This window comes from Rhagoletis zephyria, unplaced genomic scaffold, assembly GCF_001687245.7.
Source record: "Rhagoletis zephyria isolate East Lansing unplaced genomic scaffold, Rhagoletis_zephyria_1.1 Rzeph_scaffold_04028, whole genome shotgun sequence".
NCBI lineage: Eukaryota > Metazoa > Arthropoda > Insecta > Diptera > Tephritidae > Rhagoletis > Rhagoletis zephyria.
The window spans coordinates 28,105-39,874 of NW_016161111.1; the positions used below are offsets into that span (position 1 = coordinate 28,105).

General features: G+C 38.3%; 1 protein-coding gene and 1 long non-coding RNA gene across 2 annotated transcripts; one reads left to right on the forward strand and one right to left on the reverse strand.

The window, feature by feature from the left end:
* The first annotated feature begins 6,876 nt into the window (after nt 1-6,876).
* LOC108370131 (uncharacterized) lies at nt 6,877-8,838 on the forward strand. The gene is made up of 4 exons (XR_001848597.1): nt 6,877-7,990; nt 8,055-8,163; nt 8,229-8,419; nt 8,493-8,838. It is a non-coding gene; the product is annotated as an uncharacterized LOC108370131 (long non-coding RNA).
* Nucleotides 8,839-10,305: 1,467 nt separating this feature from the next.
* LOC108370130 (uncharacterized) lies at nt 10,306-10,991 on the reverse strand. The gene has a single exon (XM_017625389.1). The coding sequence runs from the start codon at nt 10,854-10,856 to the stop codon at nt 10,506-10,508; it is 351 nt and encodes a 116-aa protein (XP_017480878.1). The 5' UTR covers nt 10,857-10,991; the 3' UTR covers nt 10,306-10,505.
* Between the last annotated feature and the right edge of the window lie 779 nt (nt 10,992-11,770).

Consider the following 11,770-nt stretch of genomic DNA (forward strand, 5'->3'; position numbering starts at 1 on the left):
AATCTTGAAGAAAACAGGTGAAACAGTGAAAAATATTGAAGAGTGCAAAACAAAGTAGTTGTGCGCATCGCGTAAAGTCGATGATGCAGTCGTGCAGAACATGATGGCGCGTGTGCGATGAAAATACCGATCACTTGCATATGGAGCAAATAATAACTAATATTTTAACATTTTAATAACATCTAAACTTCCAAGTTATATAATAGGTACAAAAAAAAAATAATTTCAAAGCCTGCTAGTTTGTCTCTGGTAATAATTTCTAAGTGTCGCAGTTTTGGTGTGTTCACCCTTTAGTATGCTGCAATCCGAATCGTATTTTTGAACTTTCGAAATTTGTAACAATGGCATGCCTAAAAACGAACGAGTAAGCTTTTTTGCGTAATTTTGTACGAAAACAATTCTGTCTCGGGGGCGGGATAAAAGATGTAAATCGTTAATTTAAACAGATAAATTTGGCTTTCGTATATATGTACGTATATTTTATCCACTGCTTTATATAAATGAGCAAAAAAGAATCTTTGTTGCGCTTATCGAGAAACTTAGGTCCGGTTTAGGTACGGTGTGCCGAGCACCCCTATTCTGCAACTCTTTCGAATTCGGATTTTGCTACGAAACGTAGAAATAGTATGCTGCAATCCGAATCGTATTTTCGAACTTTCGAAATTCGTAACAATGGCATGCCTAAAAACGAACGAGTAAGCTTTTTTGCGTAATTTTGCACGAAAACAATTCTGTGTCGAAGGCGAAATAAAAGATGTAAATCGATGTGTGTTTGCAAGAAATATTGGTTGTTTTCATTTAAACAGATAAATTTGCCATTCGCATATTTATACGTATATTTTTATTCACTGCTTTATATAAACGAGCAAAAAAGAATATTTGTTGCCTCTTATCGAGAAACTTGGTACCGGTTTAGTTAATGTACAACGATTTTCGGTTGTTGTGTCCAAACGCATANTTTCATTTAAACAGATAAATTTGCCATTCGCATATTTATACGTATATTTTTATTCACTGCTTTATATAAACGAGCAAAAAAGAATATTTGTTGCCTCTTATCGAGAAACTTGGTACCGGTTTAGTTAATGTACAACGATTTTCGGTTGTTGTGTCCAAACGCATAACCCGAATCCAAAAACTTTAACATACACGTGTGATCAAAGGATTCTCATTTTATTTAAGATAAATGTTTCGAATTTCCTACCACTAGCTTGTTATTAAACTCGGTTTGCACTATGCACTTTTTTGCAAATTTCGACGTGGGTTCTGCGCAAAAATAATGTGGACGGCGTAGCCGGAGTGATATGCACAAGAAGTGTATACCTTTGACATGCGGAAGCCCCTCTTCCCCGCAACACAGAAAGGTGAATTCTACTTAGTAAGGGTTATAATCCCTAAGCGCGGCCGAAGGCAGAAGCCAGCGCAACAGGTGGTGGACCCAACAAAGTGCATGTTTTTAATGGCTTGGAAGAAGCTGTTGTTGCCCTGTATGCAGCTCTCAAGAAAACGGTCAAGAAAAATTTGCCATTATTTCGTTTGTGTGTCCAAGGAATTTTGACATTTTTGATACTTCACAGCCTGTTGCCTCACACTTTCCTCAAGAAATAATGGAACGGGCATATATTTCTGTTGCAAACATGGGTTGCCTTGTGCTCTTTTTTCAAAAAAAAAAAAACTTTTGAAAACCGTAGTAGAAAGCGTAGCAAATTCCTTAAGAACTGCGTACTGCCTTAAGGAAATTTGACTCAAGAAAATTTCTTAGCCATTTCTTGTACGTCATTTTATATGGAGTTTTTGCTTTTCTTGAGAGCTGCATACAGGCCTTATTGCACTAACTGGATTGAGAACCAATTCTTCAGGCATAGGAGGTTGTGGTTGAACAATAAAACCAGAAGCTGACATAGATGCGTCCATGGTTAGTATGCCCGACAGCTCCGCAAAGCTTTGTGAATTCACTTCCATAGCGCGCTCTTACTCTGCTGATATAATTGCAAATGGAATAGAATCCATCGTTTCCTTCAAAATATGTAAAATAAAAAAATTTTACAATAAATAAGCACTTGACGAATCTTTTGTTAGTTCCTTTCCACTTTGTTTTTCTTCATACAGCTGTCTTCGAAAAACAACTGATAGCTGGCAATGCTGCACAGGTTTCCGCAAGTGTTGCAGCATGTCGATTTTTCGTTTATCGTAACGTAGCTACGAATTACGAATTACGAAAATTCGGGTTCCAGAGTAGGGGTGTAAAGGTCAAGCAGGCAGTATAGTGAAACAATTCGCATTAAATGACGATAATTTCAATCTGGCTTGGGAAGCATTAAAGAAAGATACGAAAATGAAAGAGTACTGGTTGATAAACAAGTAACGATTTTAATGAATCTACCGAGAATTCAAAAAGAAACGAGTGAAGAGTTTATTAAATTACAGTCCACATATACTGTCTCAAACTGTCTATCAGTTTTATCCACTCAAAATATTCCCACAGATAACTGGGACCCTGTTCTGGTAAATATTTGCGCCGCAACTTTACCAGAAAAATCGTTACTTTTATGGGAGCAATCGCTCTTATCCCATAAAAAATGCCCGACGGGGCAACAAATGAAAGATTTTGTACCTACCCAGTACGAAATCGCAGAGAGGGAAGATACAAAAATTACAAAAGCTAAAAATACACAAAATGATCTACATAGAAGCTTCATAAAACCCCAAGCCAGTAATCACAATTCACATAATAGAAGCTTTAGTAGATCGCAATCATTTATGAACGACAATAAACATACGTCATGCGAATTTTGTGAAGGAGGTCACCCCTTAAGATCTTGCGAGAGGTTTAAAAAACTTACGACGACCGAAAGATATAATGTCGCCAGAAACAACAGGCTTTGCACAAATTGCTTCTCACACTCTCACACGCAAAAAGACTGTGAGAGTAAATTTAATTGTGTATACTGCCAAAAGAGGCAAAATAGCTCTGACTCTTAAAGAGCCACAGGGCTAGTTGCAAAAACTAGGCCCGAAAACCCCGAAGTTGAAACCGAAAAACCATGCTGTTCGAAAACAGCTAATATACAAGCGCTTCATTCTGAAAATGAAAGCAAAATTTTATGCCAACCGCTATTGTCTCGATTGAACATCGAGGAGAATTACTTAGAGCTCTAATCGATCAAGGCTCACAAAGATCGTTTATCTCATCAAAAGCACAAAACCGATTAAAACTCCCTACAACAACCTCAAACTTTGAAATTTCTGGAATGGGTGAAAGAGTAATACAAAACTCGTAATAAAATGTGCTCATTAACCCTGATTTCCCCCAATGCGGATGTAAGAATAGAAGCACAAGTTATAGTTCTGCCGCGACTAACAAATATGCTTCCATGCTATAAAATAAACGGCAAAGATCGTCAAGAATTCGCCCACCTCAAATTAGCGGATCCCAATTGCCACTCCCCCGCGCAAGTTGATATCCTATTAGGCAGTGACCTAATACCCCAAATAATGCTAGAAGGCATTGAAAAAATCTCGAATACCCTATTAGCCCAAAATACCATCTTCGGATGGATTCTAAGCGGCCAAGTCAAAGAAAAAATACCGGTATTCACAACTCAAGTTGAAGATTAATTAAAAAGATTTTGGGAGTTAGAAGAACTCCCCCCATACAAGTTACTACCCCAGAAGATAAAATTTGCGCGGATTACTACAAGGCCACAACAACGCGTGCACAAACTGGTCGATATGTAGTACGACTTCCATTTAAGCCCGAGTTCCCAGATTCACTCGCCCTAGGTCGCTCCCGAACCTCTGCGCTTCAGCAGTTTTTAAGTATGAAAAAAAACCTACTTAAAAAAGGCGAGCTTAAATCAGCATACGATGGTGTCCTGGAAGAATATCTCGGCTTAGATCATATGGAAAAAGTAAATCCATATGAAAAGATAACTAAAGGTAAATACACCTCATTTTACCTACCCATCATGCGGTTGTAAAACCAGACAAAAAACAACCAAGGTAAGAGTAGTCTTCAACGCCTCGAAATCTACAAGTTCGGGCAATTCTTTGAATGACATTTTGCACACAGGGCCGACATTACAACCCGATTTAATGCTTCTGATTTTAAAGTGGCGTATGTTCAAATACGTATTTAACGGAGACGTCGAAAAAATGTACCGACAAATACTCGTACATAAAGACGATCAAGACTTTCAGCGCATTATATTTCGAAATTCACCAAATAGTCCAATATGTGACTATAAACTCAAAACGGTGACATTTGGCATAAATTGCGCCCCCTTTCTTACCATTCGAACACTTTACGAATTGGCAAACGATACAAAAGAAAAATTACCCCTAGCAACCCCGGTGTTAAAAGCCACAGGTTACCCCAAGCGTACGAAGCACTATCACAAGTGATACAAGCCCTCAACTCAGCAGGGTTCCCCCTAAAAAAGATAACCGCCAATCACCCCAAAACCCTAAAAGATGTAAATAAAGAAAATTTAATAGATTCAAGCTTCCTAATATTCGAAAAGGAAAGTACAACAAAAACCCTGGGCATACAATGGAATGCGATCTCAGATAAATTCTCATATACTCTTGAGTCGATATCTGCTCAATCCGCAATAACTAAAAGACAAATTCTGTCGGCTGTAGCGAAACTTTTAGACCCCGCAGGATGGCTTTCGCCAATTATGATACAAGCGAAAATCCTGATACAAGAATTATGGCTAGACGGTACCGAATGGGACGAGCAACTAACCACTTCGCTTGGTAAAATGGTCCCAATTTGCTAACAACTTGCACGCTATTGCAGAGATACAAATCCCTAGATGGGTAAATTACTCACTCGAATACCAAGTAGAACTGCATGGCTTCTATGACGCCTCTGAAAAGGCATATTGCGCAACTATATATGTGCGCACCCAAATTAACAGCACAATTTCAAGCCATTTATTAGTAGCAAAGGCCAAGGTGGCACCTCTCAAAACGCTAAGTTTACCACGACTTGAACTCTGTGGCGCGCTACTACTCGCAAAATTAGCCTCAACTGTGCAAACGCATTTAAACATGATCAATCAAAAATTATATCTATGGTCAGATTCAGAGATCGTATTAGCTTGGTTAGAAAAACCACCCCACTCATGGAAAACATATGTTTCCAATCGCACAGCCCAAATACTTGATTTAGTTGGGCCAACAACATGGCGACATGTAGCCAGTGCTGATAACCCCACCGATCTTGGCACAAGAGGTTGCAAACCCCTGCACCTCGCCACCACCACACTCTGGTGGAACGGCCCCAGCTGGCTAATAGAATCACGACAACTCTGGCCACAATCCCCCATACGCAACATAATTGCCCCAAAAAGTCGAAAAGTTGAAACCTTTCACACAATATTGGATGACACTGACATCCTAGAACGATTTTTCTCGTTCCCCCGAGCCCTAAGGGTAGTCGCCTATATGTTCAAATTCGTAGAGCGCCTCCAAAATAAGGTGAAGAAAACACCGAATTCCCCAGATAATATGTTAACGCATCAAGACCTACAAAAAGCAAAGGTTTCTCTTCTTGCATACACTCAAACGCACTATTTCAGCCGCGAAATGTTAATGCTAAGAGAATCAAAACCAATTGACAAAAAGAGTCAAATCTTAGTACTCAATCCATTTTTAGACACGAAAGGTTTGCTTCGTGCTAATGGACGGTTAGCGAACTCCAGCCTCACATATAACGAACGCCACCCCATAATAATACCAGAAAAATCCCCCTTTGCAACACTATACCTCAGATTTCTCCACTTATTAATGCTACATGCCGAACATTGCCTCATGCAACAAATGGTCCGACAAGGATTTTATATTCCATGACTAAAGCCACAGATCAAAAAATGCATGTTTATGTGCAAGGTCAGCACTATACATAAGCAGAAGATGCGCACGCAGATCATGGCAGCTCTTCTACCTGAACGCTGCACTTTCGCTCTGCCCTTCACTACCACTGGTGTTTACTTTGCTGGCCCTTTCCAGATAAAGGCTTCCATGTTAAGGACTTCAACCTTCACAAAGGGTTACGTGGCTGTCTTTGTATGCTTTACGACAAAGGCAGTACACCTCGAGCTATGTTCTGATCTGACAACTGCGGCTTTTCTCGCGGCATTTGCTCGCTTCGTCGGACGGCGAGGATTTCCATCCAAAATAATGAGCGACACTGGAAAAACCTTTGTCGGAGCCAAAATAGCCACTGAAAAACAATTTGTAAAATTTATAGAGGAAGTCTCGCCTGAAATCGTTAAAAAATACGCACCCCAAGGCATTGATTGGCAATTTATCCCACCAAGTGCCCCACATATGGGTGGTCTATGGGAATCAGCTGTAAAAAGCTTTTTTTTGCATTTTAAAAAACCGCTGGCACACACAAATTTAACTTTGAAGAATTTACTACATTATTAACCCGAATAGAAGCCGTTCTTAATTCACGGCCCCTCTCTGCGCTCTCGCAAGATCCCTCCGATTTCACTGCCCTCACCCCTGGGCATTTTCTTAGAGGAGCTCCACTTCTGGCCATACCCGAACCAGACGAGCAATCCTTATCTTTAATGAATCGATGGGAACGACTGAAAATTCTCCATCATGAATTCAGTCGTAGATGGAAGGAAGATTATTTAAAAGACCTCCATAAAAGATATAGATGGAAGAACACTCAAGAGGAGCCTAAAATCGGAGAATGTGTTCTCATCCACGATGAGTGTCTTCCCCCCACCGAGTGGCGCCTCGCAAGAATCGAAAAAGTACATCGTGGCTCCGATGGTCACATACGAGTCGTAGATTTGCGCACACAAAGCGGTATACTCACTCGACCGCTCGTAAAACTTNGTACATCGTGGCTCTGATGGTCACAAACGAGTCGTAGATTTGCGCACACAAAGCGGTATACTCACTCGACCGCTCGTAAAACTTTGCCTTCTACCGACCGAAAACGCCAACAATCAATGAAAAACCAAAATCGCAACTCCGTCATACCTAAAACCGCAAATAAACCGGAAACCACGCAACTCAATTAACGTACATAAACAGATCCTTCAATAATGTACACCTGAATAACCAAATAATTGAGCGTTAGCATGCATGCTTTCTCCCCCGCAAAACACTAAAGTCGCCTTTCGTTTCATAGAAATGGACGTTGACATGGCTACCCCCTCTTCCAACCCTACGCCGGCAGTCCGGACCAACGCAGCAGTAGCACCGCGGGCATCAGCGCCACCGATTGCGGCACCACGGTCTGCCACATCATTCGCCGGAGCAGCTCCAGTGCCATCCCCTCGCCCAGGCGTTCGGCGAGCGGCAACATCAGCAACCGCAGCGCCACAAGGCGCACCCTCAGCATCCGCTGCACCCGCAGCATTCGAACTGCCATTAACGGAGGAGCTGGATCAAGGCGTCCTTCTTTGTGGCCTCTGTCACCGGCGCCACGCATTGAGCGCCTGTTCTATATTTCGGCCCCTGCAACCGGCCCAGCAGCAGCAAGTGCCACGGGCGCACGGGCACTGTTTGAACTGCCTCGCGCTGTCCCACATGACATGGGAATGTACCTCACGCAGCCGGTGCCACGTATGTCAAAGGCGCCATCACACCGTGTTTCACCAATTCCCGTCGGGTCCACGGCGCAAACTCGCACGAAGACAGCAACTAGCTCCAGCTCCAGGTAATCGACGCCGGCATCATGGCCAGCAGCAGAATGTCCAAATTCGGAGACTACCAACGGCTCACTACAGCCCCCCATCATCCCACCGCGGCCGACAGCAGTCCAGTAGTGCGTTTCTGTAACCTTGCGATACACCCAATATCGTAAAATATAACGCTTTTTCACTTTTATCGCAAGCGAGAGTTTCTGTAACTGTGCTGAAAAAAATATTGCGATAAATGATGCGATAAATATGTCACTGGCTGTAAGTCAAGTGAAGTTTGGTTTTCGAAGCGAAAAGCTTCCAATATGAGCGAGGTCTGTATGATTTTAACTGATTTTTTTTATTAATTTCAAGCAAAAAAATTTTTTTTTTTTACAGAAAAAAGTACGGACGGGAAAAATAACAAAACAACAAAAATCCAAACGGTTTGAGGGAGGAGCTAAATGCATGCGGAGGTGCATGCAAGACCACTGAACAGTGGAAGAAGGTATGAACTGCAAAATATTTATTGGTTTAATGCCAAAATATATTTTTTAATTATAAATGGTGAAGTGTTGGTCGGACTGGAAGGTTGCAGTGAAGAAGCAACAAAGTGCCTACAACAGATTCAAAAATTTGACCGGCAACCGTCCTCCCAGTGAATGACCGAAACCATGTGAAGTTTTGGATGCGGAGGTATTGGAGTTATTTCCAGCAGCAGTCTTGATGGAGATGGTAAAACAATTGAAGCCGGAGTCCATGAGGTATACTATTTTTTTTTTTTAATTTGTGCATGCATAAATATATTTGAAATACTTTAAATTTTTTGTATTTAAGGAGAACGTGGATGAGGCACTCGAAGACGAGTACTTGGCTGAATATCTCATCGAAGACGAAATGCCAAGTAAGTCTAAGGCCGCTTCTGCTGAGAAGACGTTCAATATCTGCGCATCCAAATCGTCATTTCATTTATCGCTGCAAGAAGTCAAAAAAGAACTGTCAGCTCAGAACGAAGTTCATATGAGAAAATTAGATGATATTATTAATATACTCAAGGAAATGAATTCAAATATTTTAACATTAATAAATAAAATACAATAAAGTGGGTAGTTTTCTTAGACTTCATTATATTTAAGAAATAAAGCAAAGTATATTACAAATATGCATAAGCGTCGCTTGCATCGAAGCTGAATTTTCAATATTTTCAAATCCTTATATTTCGAAAATTATTTAACCGATTTTCAAAATAGGGATATCGTTGGAAAAATATTGAAGTACCTTTCATTTGATATGTGTATCTGTATGTATATATAGTACATATATTTTTCGAGAAAAACAACGAAATCATGGCAACATTTTTAACACACAATTTATTATATTAAAAGATACATTTATCAGAAAGGGCACAAAAATACATTTAATTTGATATACTCTGGCGGCAGAAATAACTGATTCGTCGTACTTTTAAGAATTTTGACTATATTTATTTAGTTTATTTTATGTTTAATATTTTTTTATAAAAGCCTAGGTAGTTATGCAACAAACATCATATAAATGCGCTTTTCAAACATTGAACAAAAATTAAAAAAATTTGACTAATTTTCACCAAATTTTCACTCTTTATTCAGAATTTTAGAAAAATGTTTGGTATGCAGTTTTGTAGCCCATTCAATTTTAGTATAATAAAGTGCAAGTTTCAATTAGCTAAAAAATACCGTTGATTTTTAAGAATTTTTTTTGCTGACGGTGTCACACATTTTTTCCCATACAAAGTGTACTCGACAATTTTTTTTATATGGAAGAGAATGCCTTGCATCGTCAACAAACAAAATTAACGGTATTTTCTAGTGACTTGAAATTTGCACTCTATTATACTAAAATTGGATGGGCTACAAAACTGCAAACCAAACATTTTTCTAAAATTCTGAATAAAGAGTTTGAAAATTTGGTGAAAATTAGTCAATTTTTTTTAATTTTTGTATAAAGCTTGAAAAGGGGATTTATATGGTGCTTGTTGTATAGCTAGCCAGGCGTTTATAAAAAAATATTAAACATAAAGTAAACCATGGAATAATAGCCAAAACTCTTCAAAGTAAGGCGAGTCTATTATTTCTGCCGCTACTGTATGTATGATTTGTAACAAAAATTCTTCGGCACATGATATTTCACTAAATGTATATTAAAATATCGTTTCATATAAAAAGAAAAAAAGAGCCGCAAACACACATCTTTATTAAAAAATGCCATATTTTTTTTTTTATCTTCTCTCGAAAAATATATACATATTAAAGGAAAGGTCTTTCAACTAACTTTCCACATTTTGAAAATCGGTTTCTTTAGTTCTCGAAATATTAGCCGCCCCTATTACGGTAATTTTTAGCCAATAGAAACTTGCACAGTATTATACTTAAATGAAACAAGAATCAATGAAAAACTGTAGGTATACTCAAAAAAATGTTAAAACTTCTGAGAAGAAAGTTTGAAATTTAAATGAAGATGTTTTGAACCTCTTAAGTTTTCTATAAAGTTTTAAACTTCGGTTTATATGGTTTTGAATTTGAGTTGTAATGGTATGAACTGTATTTATATAATATAATATAATACATATATTTTTATATATGTAGTAATATAACGTGGACAAACAGATTTAAGGGTTGCCACATGTTAAATAAGTAAAATTTATTTAAATTATTACTTAATAAAATCAAATATTGTAAGTTTGTTGGTCACCATATAACGCCAGGAGAACTTGACGAGTTTGGATTCGCTTATAAACATACAGCTGCGTCAAAAGTATATTTTTATAATAGTGCCGGTTGAAAACTGCGTGTATATGCTATATAAATAAATTTAATTAAAATTGTTTCTAACAAGGTTTTCGCGAACCCTTCGTGCATCCTGCAAGATTGTAGCATTAGATTCCATGGTCTTATGCTCACCTATATCTATATTGGTATCATGGGTATAATTTATTTCGGGCATAGGCATATTGTGCAAGTTTCTGAAATTATGCAGCGTAAGCCAAGCGTTGATGATAGCGCCAGAATAAACTGGGTTGAAAAGAATGCCGCGATCACTTGACAAACACGCGAATACTTTTTTTAATACACCATTCAATCGCTCAATGCAGTTACGAGCTTGTATGTGGTGATTATTGAAATTTTCTTCGCCCCTAGTTTCAGGATTTCGGTAAGGTGTCATTAACCAAGGCTGAAGGGGTATCCGGAATCGCCAATAAGCCAGCACGTGTATATGTTCTGCTCATATTGTTGCTGCATTAATTGCCTAACTTTACAATTTTCCCAAATAAATGCATCGTGTGTACTTCCCCCGAAACGTGCATACCCAGCTAAANTTCGGCCCCGGCCGAACTTAGACTTTCTTACTTGTTTATTTTGAAATAAAAAAAATTAGGGAGTGCTCAAAGCGCTCAAAGTTTTTCATGTATTTTATATGGGGAAAAACAACTTTTCGTAGAAATAGTGTAGAATTCTTGAAAATCAATATTTTTCGATCGAAAAACACTGCTTATCTTCAGGAGATTCCCAGTAATAATAGGCAATTGCATACAAAATGGTTAAATAAACAATTGTATATTGATACTGGAAGTCTCCTTAAGAGAACCACAGTTTTCCGATCGAAAAATATTGATTTTCAAGAGTTTTATANCTTAGGGGTAAATTTTTTTCGATGTAGAGCAATCCTAGGGGTGCCGGCAATCAAATTCAGACTTTATTTTTTTGGACCACTCTAATGTACATACATATATCATTACCTTAATTCACAAAGGCCCGAACCAACAATTTTTTTATTTTACAGGAGATGCAAAAACAACATAAAAGAGCTTTTGAAAAAGTGGCATTTAACTCCATTGTTTTTGGGGCTAACACTTTAAAATTTTTATTAAAGGTATATTTTAATATATACTGCCAAAATCTGTGAAAAACGCAGTTTCGAAAAAAAGTTTTGGTTAGCGCTTTTGTGAATTAAGGTAACGATATGTATTATTACCTTTGTCGAATTATATTTTTCATTTCCAAACTAGTTGGAAATTTAATGTATTTCATCATTATCTTATTTTGAATGATAAGAGTCACTTCATTAATAGATCTGCA

Bases quoted from the DNA above. Each gene is read 5' to 3' on its own strand.
- LOC108370130 (XM_017625389.1), bottom strand. From the start codon at position 10,856: ATGACACCTTACCGAAATCCTGAAACTAGGGGCGAAGAAAATTTCAAT.